The 18550-nt window shown below is 39.7% G+C and overlaps 1 protein-coding gene across 6 annotated transcripts in view; it reads left to right on the top strand.

Moving 5' to 3' along the window:
• The window catches only part of SON (SON DNA and RNA binding protein), a 38186-nt gene that overhangs the window by 2932 nt on the left and 16704 nt on the right, over nt 1-18550 (top strand). For 3 of the 6 annotated variants that reach the window (XM_042866535.1, XM_042866536.1, XM_042866539.1), the window contains exons 1-4: nt 2885-10975; nt 12394-12554; nt 14670-14810; nt 15988-16176. In XM_042866535.1, the coding sequence (XP_042722469.1) occupies nt 2968-10975; nt 12394-12554; nt 14670-14810; nt 15988-16176 (8499 nt within the window). In that variant the 5' untranslated portion in view covers nt 2885-2967. Of the gene's footprint in view, nt 1-1278; nt 10976-12393; nt 12555-14669; nt 14811-15987; nt 16177-18550 lie in introns of those variants that run through there. The other 3 variants (XM_042866540.1, XM_042866541.1, XM_042866538.1) reach the window with 2 other exon arrangements.

Here is an 18550-nt window from a genome sequence, read left to right as displayed (position 1 = left end):
TTGTGTTTTTGTTGCTGTGCTGAAAAAGAGTGAGGCGAGCTAACATGGTAGTAAATGAGTGAGGTATATTCATCTTGAAGTTGATAAACTTAATCTAAGGTTCCTGCAGTTAATGTTGCTTTTAGTCAGCAGGGATTATCTGAAAGTACTGTGCAGTTCATTTAAGTCTTTCATTATAATCTTCAAATGCATTCTCAGCAATGTTGTTGGAAATATCTAAGAAAAAAAAAATAACCTGTGATGATTATTTTTTTTTTTAACATATGAGTGCTTAAAGCTACCTAGGATGTGTTTATGGGATCTTAGCCATATTGGTTAAATGCAGTTGCCAACAATTTTTTGAATACCTTGTATTATTTACTTGAAAGATCATTCTTTCTAATCACAGATTACAATTGGAAAGCTTGTGTCTCTGCATTGCCTACTAAAATATAGTTACTCAAGATGATGTGCAGATAGCCTTTGTTACATATTAGCTATATGTTCAAGTCTATGGCAATTTACCAATGAAAAAAGTATCTTTCTCATGAAAACGTGGGACTAGATTGTGAGAAGAGTATGAACCTAACACAGCTGCTGCAGTCAGGCCTAAGCTCTTCCTTACTTACAGTTTCTTAAGGCCTATTGAGAATTGAGGAAGTAGTTGCTGTTTCATCAAAGACATTTGAAGAACTCTGTTGGTCAGTGAGGAACTTAATTAGTAAATATGTTTAAGGTCATTTCTAATGCAGTAATAGTATTTTACTCAGAAGTTGAACGAGTAAGACTTTGTAAAGCAAACTAGGAGGTAATTGTCTGGCCATATTTTCTGCACTAAGCATGCCACCACTTAGATAATTTGCATGGAAAATTGGAGTTCTTTTTTTTTTTTTTTTTTTTTTTTTTTTTTTTTTTTTTTTTTACTTTTATTTTCACCTCCAGCTCGCTGTAGTTTAAAAACGTGTCGTCCACCTTCTGGGAGAATGTATTGATGTGTTGTATGTAGGTCAAGATGCATCAAACTACTTGTTGGAATGAGTCGTATTCCCAGTGGAACCACCAGGAAGAACTGATAAACTTTTTGAAGAATTGAAAACTTTTTGAAACCAGATTTATTTATTTTTAACTTACAGTGCAAAAGGGCAGAAGAAGGAATGTTTGTTGGTTTGGTGTATGATAGTTTAGTGAGGAAGGAATAGGTGTCAAGTCCTAATTTGTTTGTGCCTTTTCCATGTATTTGATTACTTGTCTAAAATAACTTTTAATAATATTTATAAGGAAAATATCATTTTTTTCTAGATGTAGACAAAACTACTGTGAGCAATAGTACTCAATCTACTAAAAGAAGCTCTACTGCTGCAGGTGAAGATGAAATTCCTAGAAAAAAATCAAAGAAAAACAAAAAGCACAAAAGCAAAAAGAAGAAGAAAAAGAAGAAGAAAAGGAAGAAAGAGAAAAAACATAAAAAGCAGCCAAAGGAGTCAAAGTTGAGTGCACGTCGTGGAGAACATGTGGACTCACAGCCGGCTTCTCTCTTGATTCCAGAGAAATCAAGCTCCACACTGAGCGTGCAGCATGGGGGATTTGGAGATGCTAATCTGGCTGTCCATATACAGCCAGAAGGACTGTCCTTACAGGCAAATGTAGAACTTGATAGACAAGCTTTAGGACTTGCTTCTCAATTGATAACTGATTCTCAGCCATGTGTGGAAAATCTAGAAAGTGAGAAGGGGACTTTATGTGCAACGGATCGTCAGTTTAATTTAGAAGGCAGCCAATTTATTATTCAACAAAATGCTAGTATGACTCAAACTGAAATTTGCACTAGAGAAGAACAAATAAAACAATCTCATGAAAATATTTATCCTGTAGCTGTCAATGTGAGCGAAAAGGGTGATTTTTTTATTACTGGAAGTGTTGCTTCAACTAGCATCCCATCTGGAGTTGCCAATACGTCTGAACTTCAGAAATTAGCTTTACCTTCAGAAGTAAAAACCTTGGATACAAGTTTAGCATCTAATACCACGGAGGTATTGGCGTATTCAGAAGCATCTCTGAAGGCTATGGCACTGGGAGGCACTAAAGAGTTAGAAACAACTTCAGAATCGATATGTTTGACAAGTGATGTGACAACAATTCCTAAACCTGCAGATCTGAATACTGTGAAGGTAACTGACGTGTCTATGGCCATGGGAGAAGTAAGAATTCCAGGAGCAACTGAATTACCAGTTGTGTCTGATAATTTGAGAGTGACACAGCGCAGTTCCATGGAGAGTTCAAGTATCTTGAAGGCAGCCTCGGAATCTGTAGTTATGATGGGAGATGTGAAAAATAAAGAAGTGGACCCAGATGCAGCTTTGGAACATTCTTTTAAAGTACCTGCAGTGACTGCTCTAAGTCAGGTGCAAATTGAAAGTGCCAAAACACCCCTGGCACCAGGGTCTGTTGAGGTGAAGGATATTGAACCGGTTAGAGTCTCTCTGCCCATGGGAAATGTGAGACCTTTGGAAGAAGTTCTGCAACCTATGATAAAGCCAAAAACTTCAGAAGCAGTCATGGTTGTGAGAGAAACTTCTGATTCTGCAACAGCGTTGAATACTTCAGAAGTGTTACTGCAGTGTACATTCTCAAAAGAAATGCAAAGCTTGACAGATGTGAATGTTGTTGCAGAGGCAAAAGGTTTACAAAGAACATCAGAACCTGTTGTCCAGACCCTTATTCCCCAGACAGTTCCGGTTGCTCTGCAATTGGAAAATAGTAATGTTTTGAGCGGTTTGGAAGCAACTCCCCAGTCTTTGCAGAAAGAAGACATGAAAAGAGCAACTTCACTTTCTTTGCAAATGGAAAGCATGAAAGCTTCAGAAGAACCTTCTAGTGGCAGTATGGAAGCAAAGAGAGAAATAGCACACCTGGAAACAGTTGCAGTACCTTTTTTTTGCAAGCAAAACAGAGAGTTGTATAGTCTCTCAGTCTGAGATCGGGACAGGTATGAGAGGGTTGGAGGCAACCTCACAAACTGTGTTTCCAGGGGAAAAAAGGGATTTTGAAGTAGCTAGAAGTTCCACCATTGCAGAAGTGAGAGGTTTAGACAACTTGGCAGAAGTTAAGGCAGTTGCAGAGGCAAGAGATACAGAAACAGGTTCAAAAACTGCATGCTTAACAGGGATGAAAAATTTGGAAATGGCTGCGGGGTCTGAAACAAGGACACAAATACAAGACTGGGGAACAACAGTGATATCTGATGTGGAAGATCTGAACAAAGCAAAAGTAAGGAGCAGAGAAACAGTGCTAGAACCTGTGCAAACAGTGACAGTGAAAACTTCAGATACAAATTCAAAACCTGTATGCTTGGAGGAGTTGGGAACAACTATAGAGTATGAGACTGGAAGTGAACCAAACAAAATTGAAGCAGAATCTAGGGCTGTCAAAGTAGTAGAGCATTCTAAAACTGCTTCAGGTCCTTTGCAGGACCAAGTAGTAGGCAATTCAAAAGCAGCATTAGAGTCTTGCCAAAGAGTGGAAGAAACAGTGATAGAAGTGAGAAACTTGAAAGAAACTTTGCAGTCTGAGATTTTGACAGATACGATAACTCAGGAATCTGGTACAGTTACAAGGAAGGCAGACAGAGAAAAAATTGAGTTTTCACCTGTGATTGATGTAAAAGGTTTGGAAGAATCTTCAGGAATTGAGAAAGGAATGAAAGCAAAATATTTGGAGCCAGCATCAGAAGCTGGAGAAGTGAGGTTGGAAAGCATGGAAAAATCTGCAGCAGCAGAAGTGAAAGGTTCTGAAACAGTCAAAGAACCTGAAGTATACATGGACATCCAAGGTTTGGAAACTTCCCAAAAGTATGGAAAAGTGGCAGAGATTAATGTTTTAGCAGATGCTTCAGAAGCATTCAGTATGACAAAACAACATATGGAATCTGTTCCACAATATTTGAGCACTGGAACACAAGAACATGCACAAACAGTTTTAGAATCCAAACCTACTGCAGAATGGAAAAGTACAGAAGAAGCTGCAGAAATCTGGGGTGCTGCTGAAATGAAATCTGAAGCAGTTCCAAGACCAGAGGACACACAAGATCTGGGGACAATGCTGGGACATGAAGTTTCTGCAGAAGTACAGTATTCAGAAGGGCAGCAGTGTCGACAAAAAGAGGATGTGCGCGTTTCCAATCTGGCTCTGGAATGTGAGATGGTTGCTGAAAAGAATGATTCAGAGCAAGCACTACCATTGGAGCCTTTCATAGCACTAAGTGATAGGGAGATTGCAACAAAATCTGGAGTACCTGCAGAAACAATTTTTAGTTCTTCGCATGCTGCAAATGTGAAAGATTCAACAGGGACTCCTGAGTCTGAAATAATCAGGGATGCAAAACACTTAGAAGGTCCTCCAAGTTGCGTAGCAGAAACGGAAGGTTTGGAAATGACTCATATTTCTGAGACTGTTGTAGAGGTGAAAGTTGCAGAAGCAGTTGAGGAGGCAGAGGCAGACACGAAAGATTTGGAAGCTGCTCCAGTACCAGGGACTGTTACAGAAGTAGTTCCAGTACTTGTGGAAGAGGCAAGCCAGTTGGAAGCAATTCCACAAGTAGAGGCTGACAAAGAAGTGGCTGCAGAAGAGGCATCTGAGACAAGAGATTCAGAAACATCGGATGTGCAACCTGATGTGGCAGCACGAATGAGGGAGACTTTAATGAGACTTGAGAAAGTTATTGAAAAGAGCAGCCATAGAAGCAGTGAAAAAAGTAAGCATGATTCAAAGAAACAGAAAAGGAGTCGGTCTAAGTCCCAGTCCAGGTCTAGGAAGCGGAAAAAAAAGTCAAGGTCACGTTCTACTTCCAGGCGTTTGACCTCTAAGAGAGCACGATCTAGGAGCAGAAACTATTCAGATTCCAGAAAAAAGCATTCCAAATCTAGATCCCGGTCTGTGGAGAAGAGAGACAGAAGAGTGTCTTCCCGAAGGTCCAGACGCAGACGTTCCAGGTCATCTGACCGCTACCGGTCTAAGTCCAGATCAGTGGAAAAGACCAGAAGGTCCAGACGCAGACGTTCCAGGTCATCTGACCGCTACAGGTCTAAATCCAGATCTGTGGAAAAGAGAGAAAGCAGGTTGTCTTCCCGAAGGTCCAGGCGCAGACGTTCCAGGTCTTCTGATCGTTACAGATCTAAGTCCAGATCAGCAGAAAAGAGAGGGAGCAGACTGTCCTCCCGAAGGTCCAGGCGTGGACGTTCCAGATCTTCTGATCGCTACAGATCTAAGTCCAGGTCGGTGGAAAAGACCCGAAGGTCTGGGCGCAGGCGTTCCAGGTCATCTGATCGCTACAGGTCTAAGTCCAGGTCAGTGGAAAAGACCCGAAGGTCTGGACGCAGACGTTCCAGATCATCTGATCACTACCGATCCAAGTCCAGGTCAGTGGAAAAGACCCGAAGGTCTGGACGCAGACGTTCCAGGTCTTCTGACCGTTACAGGTCTAAATCGCCATCAGTAGAAAAGAGAGGGAGCAGATTGTCCTCTTGGAGATCCCGGCGCAGACGTTCCAGGTCGTCTGACCATTCTAAGTCTAGATCCAGGTCATCAGAAAAGAGAGGGGGCAAAGAATATTCATGGAGGTTCAGACATAGAGGGTCTGGTTCCTCTGATCGTTCAAAATCTAGGTCTAGGTCTGTAGAGAAGAGGGGTCGGAAGGCATCTCTGCGGAGATCTAAACGTCGGCGCTCCAAGTCCTCTGACCATTACAAGTCTAGGTCCAGATCAGTAGAAAAAAGAGATCGAAAACAATCATCACGGAAATCAAAACGTCAGCGCTCAAAGTCGTCTGACGGTTATAAATCTAGATCCAAGTCAGTGGAAAAAAAGAAGGAGTCTTCACGAAAATCTAAGCGTCGTCGCTCAAAGTCCTCTGAACGTTACAAGTCTAGGTCTAGGTCTGTAGAAAAAAAACGCAAAGACTCTTCAAAGAAATCCAAGCGGAAGCGTTCAAAATCCTCTGACAGTCTCAAATCGAGGTCAAAATCTGTAGAAAAAAGAGCAAGTAAGTTAGCCTCAGCAAAGTGCGGTAAAAAACATGCGGACTCTTCTGAACAAGAGAAGGTAGATGGTTCTGAACCTGTCACAAGTGAAATCAGCTCCTCCAAATCGTCTAATGGTCCCATGTCAGTAGCTTTGTCTCTTGAAGGAATAAATGGCCCAGAGCTGCCACCTCCATCTGGAAGTGGATTTTCCAAAACTGTTGAGAGTCTTGAGACAAGCTTATCTGTTGAAAAAATGGATGGTCCACAGCCTACAGTGATACCTGAACTTGATAGCTCCAAAACTTCAAATGATCAAGAACAGTGTTCCATACCTGTGGAAAAAACACAGGTTTCTGTGACCTCTGAAAATGGGTCAGCCACTCTTTATGACTCTGACTTAGGATCTGTGCCGGCAGAAAAAACTGTACCTCTGGAATCTTCATCACTTACTGAACTTACGTTCTCAGCATCCAGTTCAGTGTCCTCGTCGGTTGAAAAGAGAGATGCAGAGACAACTTCGGTAACAGAATTTCATCTTTCCACATCCCATCAAGATGAGTCAAGATCTACATCTTTCAAAGAAACAGAGGGTGCAGAACCTCTTTTGACAAATGAGAGTGGATGCTCTGTATCTGCTGATGATTACAAGTCAACTTCCACATCCTCGGGAAACATGGAGATTCAAGGATTTTCACTGATGTCTGAAAGTGTACTTTCTGATGGTTGTGAATTGAGGCACATCCCTGCTGAAAATGCAGAGCCCCAGAAGTTTTTGCAAGTGCCTCAAAGTGGATCTTCTGAGTTGGCTGACAGCACTGAGTCTTTTGAAACAGCAGAAGTTCAAAAACCTTTTTTAGCTCCTGAAGTAACAAGCTCTGAGTTCCTCGATGTCCATGAGTCAGTCTCCTTACCAGTTGCACAGGGCCAGATGGAGTTGCCTTCTCTGGCTTCTGATAATGTATGCTTCAGGACTCCCGACAGACATGAATTGGGATCCAGCTTTGGTACACAAACAGAGGAGGTCCCATTGATATCTGAAGGTACGCCCTTACAGTCACCTGTTGGAAAATTAAATGCTCCCAGTGCTTCCCTGGCATCTGAGTGTGGTCCTGTTGAGATCACAGTTGACCACATTTCAACTTCATCTTCTGCAAAAATACAGGAAGTTTTTCAAACTACTGTAGGACAAAGCTGCAAGTCTTCTGAGGCTCATGAGTCCAGTTCATCTATTGAGAAAGATTTAGATGGTTCAGCATCTTCACAAGTACTTGGAGTTGGCTGCTTTGAGAATTCTGAAATGCATGAATCAGGACATCTACCCGCTGAAAAAATAGAGGTTACAGAATCAGCTTTGTCTACAAGTGGAATTCCTTTGTGCCACCGTGGCCATGTGTCAAAATACAGTTACTTTGAGAAAACGAAAGGTGTAGATACTGTGGAATTGGTAAGCACATCTGCTGAAAAATGTGAGGCCACAGTGCCTTGTCTGACATCTGAAGGTGGGCTTTCCATATTGCCTGATAGTCATGAATTGAGAGCTACTCAAACTGAAAATGTAGAAGGGCAGAAGTCATCCTCTTATTCTGAACAGAAATGCATTACATCCCCTGATGAACATCAATTGAGATTCCCCTCCGGCAGAGAAATAGAGGTGCAGGAGGAACAGCCTCTGGTAGTAGAAAGGAGACATTCTGTTTCTTCTGATGATCATGAGTTGACGCTCACTACTTTCAAGAAAGTTGATGTAGGGGATCCTTCACAGATGCCTGGAAATGAAAACACAGTGGGCTTTTCTGGTCCAGAGTTGACATCAACCTCTGATAAAGCAGAGATACAAGAAGTTTATCTGATTCCCAAAGAAAGATGTTCAGTGTCTTCTGAGAACCAGGAGTTGCTGTCACCTGCATTTGAAAAGACTGAAGTGCAAGAGCCTGCTTTAACATCTGAAAACGAATATGCTGTATCCTGGAAGTGCCAGGAGTTGAGAACTAGCTCTCCTGAGAAGGTAGAGATGCAGGAACTTTCTGTAGTACCTGACAGTGAATGTGCTGTGTACTCTGGAGACCAGGAATCACAAACTTTGCCTGCTGGAAAAGCAGAGGTACAAATGCATTCTTTGATGTCTGAAAATGAATATGATGCATCTCCTGAGAGCCAAGATATCACAGCCATTTCTGCTGAAACTAGACAGGAGCCTTCTGCAATATCAGATAATGAATATGTTGTGGTCCCCAGAGTGCAGAAGTTGTCATCTCCTCTTGCTGAAAAAACAGAAGCGCAGGAGTGTTCTGTGCTCTCTGAAAATGAGTATGACATATCTCCTGAAGGTCATGATTTGAGATCCAGTCCTGTTGAAAAAGAGGAAATACGGGAATCTTCTGAAACATCTGAAAGTGAAAGTTCAATGTCCACTGATGACCAGGAGCTGCAGTCTACTGCTGTTGGAAAAACAGAGGTGCAGGAGTTGTCTCTGATGTCTGAAGGTGAATGTGCCATGTCTCCTGAAGTTCAAGAGCTGCAGACTAGCCCTGCTGAAAAAGTAGAGAGTGAAGAACCTTCTCTGACATATGAGAATGAGCATGCTGTGTCCTGTGAAGAATATGAATCAAGATCAACTCATGGCGATAAAACAGAAGATATGGATTCTTCTTTGACATCTGAACGTGACCATTACTTGTCTTTCAAGAGCCAGGAGGTAAGATTCACCACTGTTCAAAAAGTAGATGTTCAAGAGCTTTCTCCAACATCTGAAAGTGAGCATGCAGCATCTCCTGATAGTCAGGAGTTGAGATTCCTCGCTTCTGGACAAGTAGGTGATCCTGAACCTTTAACATTAAATGATAGAGGCTCCATGTCCCCAGATGTAAGTGACTTGAAATCCACCCCTGTTGAAAAAATGGATGATGCAATGCCTTTAATGCCTGAAAGGGGATGCTCCACATCCCCTGATGGCAACAGTGTGAAATCTGTTCCTGGTGAAGAAACTGGTGATCTAGAGCCGCCTTTGACATCTGAATGTATACATTCCACGTCCCCATATCATGAGAGTCATGAAGTGAAATCTCCCATGGAGGAAGATGGTCTAGAGTCCTCTCTTACTTTTGAACATAGACGATCTATTACCCCTGAGGGACATGATGAGAAGTCTGTCATAGATGAGGAAATAGAGGATCGGGAGCCCTCTTCGACATCTGAACATAGGCGCTCCACATCCCCTGATGAGCATGAGTCAAGATCTAGCATTGGTGAGGAGGTGGAGTATTCAGAACAGCCTTTGACAATGGAGCATAGATCCTCCATTTCTTCTGATGAACATGATTCAAGGTCTACTGCTGGAGAAGAAGTAGAGGATGTGGAACCCTCCTTGACAGGGAAGCGAAGAGATTCCACATCCTCTGATGAGCATGATTCGAGGTCCACCACTGGTGAAGAGGACCATGAGACCTCCTTGGCTGCTGAACGTAGAGATTCCGTGTCTTCTGATGAACATGACTCAAGGTCTACTGCTGGTGAAGAAGTAGAGGATTTGGAGCCTTTAGCGGCTGAGCACAGACGTTCTGTGTCTCCTGATGGACGTGAGTCAAGGTCAACCACTGGTGAAGAAGCAGAGGACCTAGAGCCCTCCTTGACAGCTGAACGTAGACACTCCACATCTTCAGATGAACGTGAATCGAGGTCTACCACTGGTGAAGATGTGGAGGATGTAGAACCCTCCTTGACGGCTGAACGAAGAGACTCCACATCCTCTGATGAGCAAGATTCAAGGTCTACCACTGGTGAAGAAGCAGAGGATATGGAACTGTCTTTGACAACTGAACACAGACATTCCACATCCCCTGATGGACGTGAATCAAGGTCTACTACTGGTGAAGAAGGAGAAGATGTGGAACCCTCCTTGACAGCTGAGCGAAGAGATTCAACATCATCAGATGACCATGAGTCAAGGTCTACCACTGGTGAAGAAGTTGAGGATATGGAGCCCTCTTTAGCTGCTGAAGATAAACATGAGGGGTCACCTTCCATACCTCTTGAGAAGTCAGAGGGACAGGACTCTTCTTTTATGACTGAAAGCAGGCGATCTGAATCTTCTGAACGTGAGAAATCTAGATCTGAATCTGCTGAAAAGATGTCTGACAGAGAGTCTTCACAAAGGTCTAGAAGTAGACCCTCAAAATCTCCTACTCGCCAAATGAGTCGATCCCCATCTGTTGACAAAACAGCAGATGAAGAATCTTCACGAAGGTCTAGACACCGACGATCCAGGTCAACGTCTGTTGAAAAAGCAGCAGACAAAGAGTCTTCACGGAGGTCTAGACATAGACGCTCGAGGTCCACGTCTGTTGACAAAACAGCAGACAAGGAGTCTTCACGGAGGTCTAGACGTAGACGTTCCAGGTCCACTGCTCGCCAAAGGAGTCAGTCAAAATCTGTTGACAAAACAGCAGACAAAGAGTCTTCACGGAGATCTAGAAGCAGGCGCTCCCGGTCTTCTCAGCGCAGATCCCAGAGATATGACGCAGACTCTCGTTCTAGACGGAATCGCTCCAGATCAGTAACACGTAGAAGAGCATCAAGGTCAGAATCTAATCGTCGTTCTCGATCCAGCTCATTGTCGCGTTCAAGGCACAGAAGAAGAAGTAGGTCAAGGTCAGCATCAAGAAGGCGGCGTTCTCTATCAAGAGACAGACGCAGAAGATCTCAGAGAAATAGATCAAGATCTGCTGATAGAAGAAGGAGAAGATCAGATTCAAGAGATCGTAGGATATCACTGAGATTGCGGAGCAGGAGTCGGACACCTCTTCGTCAGAGGCGATCGAGATCAAGAGGAAGAAGGCGGAGCTCTAGTAGGTCACCAATTCGACTGCGGCGATCAAGGTCTTCAGGGAGAAGAAGAGGTTACAGCAGATCACCTGATCGTCGTAGGTCCAGATCATCAGAAAGATTTGCAAGCAGGTCACCAAAACGCCTTACAGACTTAGGTAAGTGAAAGTTTTATTTTTGAGAATCTCTGCCTAGGTAATTCTGTGTTTGTTTACGTAGTCTAATTTTAACATTTTTTGTAGCATTCATAAGGAATTTCTTGAAGTCATTTTCTGCATTATTTTTAAGCAGTGACATTCAGTGAGGAAATATTCATGGTGGAGATAAATTTGTGCCATCCATTTGGTTTAAAGTGCATTTAAAGCCAAGAGCATATCTTTTGCTTTAATGTGTTTCTGCAGACGTAGTCTATTGTAGTCTTGAGGAACACTTTCCATTTTAACCATTTAATAAAGGCCTAGAAGTCTCTAAGAAAGTTACGAGCTTCCAGTTTTCCTGAGAACTAGCTGAGTGAGAGAACGTTACAGTGCCAGTTAGAGAAGCTTTAGCTCTGTTATCGACTATAACTCTTGTTTTTCCTGTTATTCTTTTATTCTTTTCCACTTGAATGTTTGTTATTTAAAAGCTTTTCTGTATTAAGGGGGACATTGTTGAGCTATTAATCTAGTATGTGATATGGAGGTTTGATGGTCTATACCGCAAATTCTATGGGCTTCAAAAAGCTTTTTTTTTTTTTTTAAAAAAAAAAAATAATAATAAAAACATATATATATATATATATATATACTTTTGAATTTTTAGATGAGATTACATTTTTTCTGTTTACTTATACCAAAATTGAAATTTCAGGTACTCCTAGCTAAGTTAATATGCTCAGTTATACTCTTGACCCCTAAGCTGACTAGCTTGTTCAGATTCATTGTCAATAATGGCCATCCATAGGGTTTTGTAGATTGAGATTTACTTGCAGATGAGGCTTCAGGCTGCTAGAGTATGTGGTGCTGAATGCTGGTGATATGGAAATCAAGATTAGACCGAGATTTGTTTCAATTCTTTTTCTCATGCTACATAAAAATACGTAACATTCTGTGATGTTTATGGCCATAAGCCTACAAAAGCAAATGTTCTTCAGCTTGGGATTTGGAAATCTGAGGAAGGATCTAGATAGTAGAAGTTAAAAAGCAGTGTTGCATATCATTTTGTCATTTCTCTTATGTCTTTCATAATACCATGCAGCTTTAATTTCATGAATTTATTTTTGAAGAAAAAGAAAACTTTTTGAGTATTGCAAAAGAGAGTTGGCATTCTTTAATTTCTTTAGCTTTTAGATATTAAATGAGCATGGTTAAAAGCTGTGGACAAAACTCCACTGTGTGTCCAAACTACAGTAAACTTGCTTAAATGTACTTTAAGGTGTAGCTCCAGAGTGATGAACTGAAATTTTAATTATTCTCACAGGGCATAAAAATGCACAGTAAGAGTAATTTTTTACATGCTTTGCTTAGTTGATAAAAATATTGACAATTAGAACAAGAATTTGCTATAATATTGATAATTTTTCTTTAACATTTTACAGACAAGGCCCAGCTGCTTGAAATAGCCAAAGCTAATGCAGCTGCCATGTGTGCGAAGTCAGGCGTTCCTTTACCACCAAGCCTGATGCCTATGTTATCTCAAAAGAAAGATGACAAAGCCAGTCAGAAGTCGTCAAGAGATACACTAAAGGAGCTCACTGAGGTAAGTGAGAACAACCATACCAAACCGAAAATAAGCAAAGTGTTTTTTGTGACTGCCAGGCAAGCTTTATTCTGTGTTCTTCACTCACATGAAAGCTGGCACATGGTTTGAGCTTTTGCTGCTTAGAGCTGTGAGGTTTTGTTTGTTTGATTTTTGGGTTTTTTGGTCATGAAAACATGCCTTTGAATTCTGTAGAAAGGTGTGAATTGCAGTTCTTGTGCTTTTTTTGGTTTCTTTTCTGTTGTAATTTTTACATGCTTTAATTTTTACATACTGGTAGTTTTCTTTGCTATCCCTCTAATAAAAACCTCAACAAAGAGAACGGAACTCCCAAAAATGAATCAAGGCTTTCAGTTCTAGTTCTTGTTTGTAGCATTGTTTGTTAGTTCTGTTGTTATTTTGTTATCAAATTTCTCTTTGCTCAGTGTTCAATGTGTTAAAAATCCAATACCTGCTTCGGTAGCTCTGTATAATTTTACATGTGTTCCAAAACATTTTTAGAGGGAAAGTTATTGTTGCAATGCATCTGTTGCAATTTTAGTATACAAATAGGATGTTTTTGTTTTGATGGTGGGGAAAAATTGCTAGTTGTCTTTAGTGTAGCAGTGCTGCATTGTTAGTATGATAATTCTGAAAACATTTTTATTTGTGGAAGTAAAATCTGAAATCAGGCAATGTCAAATTGCTGAAAAGTAATCCTTTTGTTGGGGATAATGGTGCAGAAGTGCTTGTTAGCTTAAAAACAAACAAAAAAACCAGGGAGGTTGTGCAGATTTGATGAGTGCTTCTGCATGTAACCTGACCCAAGATTCAATGCAACTGTTGTTCATCTGGGGCAAAAAAACTTTCCCCTTGCTTACCCTTTCTGTCTGTGGGAATTCAATGATTAATATGTTGCACTGAATCAAAAGCAACCTCAGAAACAGTCCAGATCATCATCCTATGAGAATGTGTCTAAAGGAAGAACCCTTGGAGAACTTGTTCTGTTTTCCAAGGAAGCTGGATGCTCTGCAGGTTGCATCATGCAGGAAGAAGACACACTGCTTCCAGTTCAATGGGGGCCATCCAATGACTGTAGATGATACATTTGGTTGATTAGCCTTTGAAGCGATGCAGGCTTTTTCTGCTGCATAAAGTGTGTGCTTAAGTCATTGTTGAGAGGAGGCTTAGAACAGAAGAGCATAGGAATCTTCATTTAATAATGACTGATGAGAGCAGTGTCAGCAGTGTCTCTGTTTGCTCCTTACATACCAACAGTCAGGTTATCAAATAGACGTGACTTAAAATGGTATGAACTTGAACTAGAATGTGATCAGATGTCTTGTAGGAATATGTTTCGTAAATGGGGACATAATGGAAGTATGTTACTAAAGTGTTCTCAAATTCATTTTGGACTGTCTCAATTATAGTTATTACAAGTAACAACGAAGTGCAGTTGATTATATGGTTTTGGTCATAATTCTAGCCTTTCCAGAATTATGTGTTCTTTCTTTGAGCTGCAGGATGTCTCTTGCACCTATATAGATATAATATATATAGACATCTATCTATCTATATTATATTTTAGATTAAACTGCTGTTGAATAGAACATAGGTCTTGTGTACCTGGCCAACCTCAAAATATTTCAGAAGAATGAGATGTCTTCCAGAGATATTGCTTCTGAATAAGTTCCTGGCTTGCTAGTAGAATTTAAGCAGTATTAGTAATTGTTAATTCTCAGTAGTTCTGTGCAGTAGCTGCATGGGCTTATAGTCTATGTGTATTGTATTTTCTTTGTATTATATAGGATGCTAGGTAGCCAGGGATCTCTGAAAAGCTTGCAGCCATATACACGCGTTATGAAATGAGCACTGAGCATCTAATTCTACAATACTTCTGAAAATCTTTAACAGTTTGTAATTATTTTCTGCATGAGTGCCAAGCAAACTTAAGTAGGTGTTTGATAAAGCGTGTAAGAAGTCAAATGGCGTACATATCTGCGACATTCCTATGAGGTTTTCTCAGAGTTATAGATCCCACTTTGTTAGATTGTTCATTCTGTCCATTTTAGTTCAAAGATCCAGATTTATTCCTAACTATTGTCTTCACACCTCTCCTTCTTTTTCCTTTTTCAGAAATGCAAGAAGATTGCTCAGAGCACAGATGATGTGATAGTGAATAAACCTCATGTTTCTGATGAAGAGGAGGAAGAACGTCCTTTCTATAATCACCCTTTTAAGCTCAATGAACCCAAACCTATTTTTTTCAATTTAAGTGTGAGTACTTCTGTAATTAGTAATTTTAAAAAATTACTTTAATTTTAAAAGATCAAGTTTAAATTTAACTTTTCTAAAAAGGACAAATAGCTGTAGAGAAATTGAAACAATGATTGATAAGCTTGGTGAAATTATGCTTGCGTATCATTAAAAGTACTCTTGTTAAAAAAGAAAATTATTTGCAGCCCATGATACTATGAAAGATTTCCATAATTGGATTAAGATTTTTTTTCTTAATTAATGTTTTTTACAACATTAAAGCTTTAGCAGCATAGAGGGGATCAGTTTTGTTTCCCACTTTCATTGCAAAAAAATTTTAGTATGAACAGCATTGGAATTGGAAAATGCTTCAGAAGAGTATTAGTTTTCTTTTAAATGCAACACAAAATTCTAAAGGCATCGTGAGGAGTTCTGAATGACATTATGCCATTAAGCTTGCTCAGCCTCTGTGTTCTATGTCTGCTACTGCAATAGGTCTTAAGTGTTAATGAAAGGAAAAACATGTTCCATTAATTTTGAGATTAGCCAATAGGAAAATCTGCTAATGTTGCCTGTTATTAAGAGGATGTAGAAGTCCCTTTAAGTGCCTTTGTTTGAGGCTGCTTTTGATTTTGTTAGCATTTCTGTTGATGTTTTCAGGGCGCTGGAAAGAATAAATGAGGGACCTCTTATTATGCATCTGGGATCTGTGTGACTTTAAGTGTGGTTAGAATTTGTCTAGGAAGTTTTTTCAACTGCACGTTAAGAATTTTTTGTGCTTATGAAAGTCTGACTTAGTTTTGCTGGTTAATATTTGAAGTATTAATATGCTTAAGTGAAAACAAAAGTTAATTGTAAAAATGCAGTTTATGGTGTTTACAAAAGAAATAGTAATACATAACTATGCAAGATGCAAGGTAGAAATAAATTTCTACTTTCAATGGCACTGTTAGAAAGTGGTACAATGAAATTCAGAATATTCTGGGATTCCATACAGACTCTGAAAAGAATTGTTCTTTAGTGGGCATGGGCTGCTTTACCTGTTCCTCACAATTTTGATGCGTTTAATGTCATCCTTTCCATTCTTCCTGGGTTCTGGTCTTATTACTGTTCTCAGTCATGTCTTTGATATCAGGAGTTTACACAGCGTTTTCAGCTTCTAACATTCCCTATCTTTTTTTTTTTTTTTTGTTTTAAGACTCCCAGCATAAAACCAGCACCACCACCACAACCAAAAAATCAGGTCAGCCTGTCAAAGGAATTTCCTGTTTCATCTGGGTCTCAGCATAGGAAAAAAGAAGCGGATAGTGTGTATGGAGAATGGGTTCCAGTTGAAAAAGGCAAAGAAGATAGCAAGGATGATGTTTTCCCCAAACCGTCCATTGAGGTAAGGAAAGGAAGGAGAGCATACACTTTAAGGAAAAAAAAGCCATTGCCTGGTCAGTCTGGTCAGTCTGGTGTCAAATCACAGTCTGTGAAAAAAAAGAAAGGTGTGCTTAGGTAGTAGCTGGCACTTGAGAAAGCTGTTATCTGAACTGCTACAGCCTTCAGATTTACTCACAGCGTTCACGTGAGCAGTGGTGTAAGCAACCTGTACCAATATCGTGTGCTTTTGTCAACTAGTGACTTCATTGTCTCAGTAGAACTTAAACTTTTACTTGAAGATTGAGAAGCAAGTTTCAAGTTTTCTGCAAAGGTTGATACCGTATGTTTAGATTTTAATAACAAATTGAATAATAATTTTAAACTTTCTACCAGTGTTGGAGCATTAACATGGAATTGAAATGTTATTAATTAAAAAATAGATTTGAAAGTAGTTCTTTGAAAGTAGGTCAAACTGCCATTTCATCTGGTGTATCTACTCATTTTTCCAACTTTAGTCCCATTTTCTTATGGAGCTGTCTTCCATGTGGCCTTCTGAAGGAAAATTTAATTGTATGTATAATAAACTGAAAAAAGGAAATGTTTTTCCCCTTGATATGTCTTCAAAAGAATATTCTGTGGGGTTTTTGTAATTAAGTAAATTAAATATTTAAGACATTACTTTTTTTTGTTTTTTTAAGTTAATGTCATATTGTTTCTTCTAAAGACTTGTTCTAATACCTTGCAAAACAAATGAATAAAAAAAGTTTTGCCTTCACATTTCTGATGAAATTGTTTTTCAACTTGGTGCATTTTGTTTTTCAATAATTTTCTGAGGTAGTACAGTTCACTTCCTGAAGCACAGATGTTATTTACTTCTGTGTCTTTTGCAGCACCAAAAGCACAGTGAATATAACCTATTCAACACGTGCTTTCATTGCACACCTCAAAGGCAGAGCTTGAGGTGTTTTTAGCAGGTGGTGAAAAGTCTTGTCCTTCATGTGATTAATGACAAACTTGGTTTGGGCAAGCTGTCTGCATTCAGGTTTCCAAAAACAAGACATTGTCGTTGACAGGTTTGTTTAGGCAAGTGCTGATGATTTGTTAATTATTGATTATGTAGAAGAGACCTCGAAAAATGACATTGGAGTAAATACATTCAACATAGCTTTCTTTCCATTCTGTCACGTGTATCCTTATAAATGCTTGTAACTGTTTTGTCTGTTTTTATATTTTGTGAATAAATATTTTTATTTGCATTTACCTTAACGTGGTTTGTGTTAAGGGTGATTTCAAGGGTCAGTAACTGACAGCAGAACATACTGTTCCCTTGTGCTCAGCAATCCTTAACCTTGAAATACAGGAATATTCTTGTAGGAACAGGATCTCCGTGTGTTTCTCTAGAGAGTTGGGAAGGTAATAGAGTGCTCCTCTGCTTACTGTTAGGACTAATTGTTTTAAGTGTTTGTGGGACTGCCTGTGGATGAAATTGCTTCTCTGGAGCAGAATAAGCCAGGTCCCTTGCTGCTGGAGCTGAGGTAATGAGGGAACTTGCTTGAATCCTCAGGAGGTTTGGCGTATAATTTCCCTCATTTCATTTGCTTGCTAATTTTGGTAGCTGTTTGTCACAGTTCTGATTTCAAGTCAATTTCAGTATTTAAAAGAAAACACAATAAAAGCATAACAATAAACCAGTTATGCAGGTAATAGAATAAGTTATAGGATAATGTAGCCTAAAACTGCCCTGCTAAAATATTACAGATGCTTTTAATAAAACGTTAAATTTATTAAATGCTGTTAGTGTAGGTATTTGTGGTGGTAGAAGATAAAGAAAAAGCTCTTGCCTCAATTAATCTCAAGTATCAGCATGTTTACAGAAGACAGAGAAACACAGAAGAAGCAAATTATGTTTGAAAACTTGAAAGTCCAGAGATAGAATGCTGTAGTTTAAGATACAGCAATGGCTCATGTGCAGAGAAGCCCTCTTGATCTAAAAGTGCATAAAATGCATTTAGTGTATCAGTAGACTTATAAAGTGTGTCAAAATTGTGTTTTTATTGTCACCACTTTCTGCTTGCTTCAGTATTTGTCTGGGGGAAAAATGTTATTGAAACTCAAGACTGGAAAGACAGAACTCAGGAGTAGCATGCTGAACATGGAACTGTTTTACTTGACTAAATAATAACAACTTTTCATACTTCAAGCAGAGACTTTTTTTTTCCCGAGATCCAAAGCTGCCATCGAATGCCTTGACATAATACAAAGCCATGATGGTCTCCAAAATGGTGACTGACCATGTGGGGAAAGTGTATGGGAATTCTAACTAACCAGGGTATCTACTAATAGGCCCCAGTCCGGTAAAGCACTAAAGTACACATGTGTATTTAAGTATGCGAGTG

Source organism: Lagopus leucura, unplaced genomic scaffold, assembly GCF_019238085.1.
Source record: "Lagopus leucura isolate 7727_CA_CO unplaced genomic scaffold, USGS_WTPT01 Super-Scaffold_100001, whole genome shotgun sequence".
NCBI lineage: Eukaryota > Metazoa > Chordata > Aves > Galliformes > Phasianidae > Lagopus > Lagopus leucura.
The sequence above is the reverse complement of the archived record's forward strand: the minus strand, read 5'-3'. Positions and strand labels throughout refer to the sequence as shown.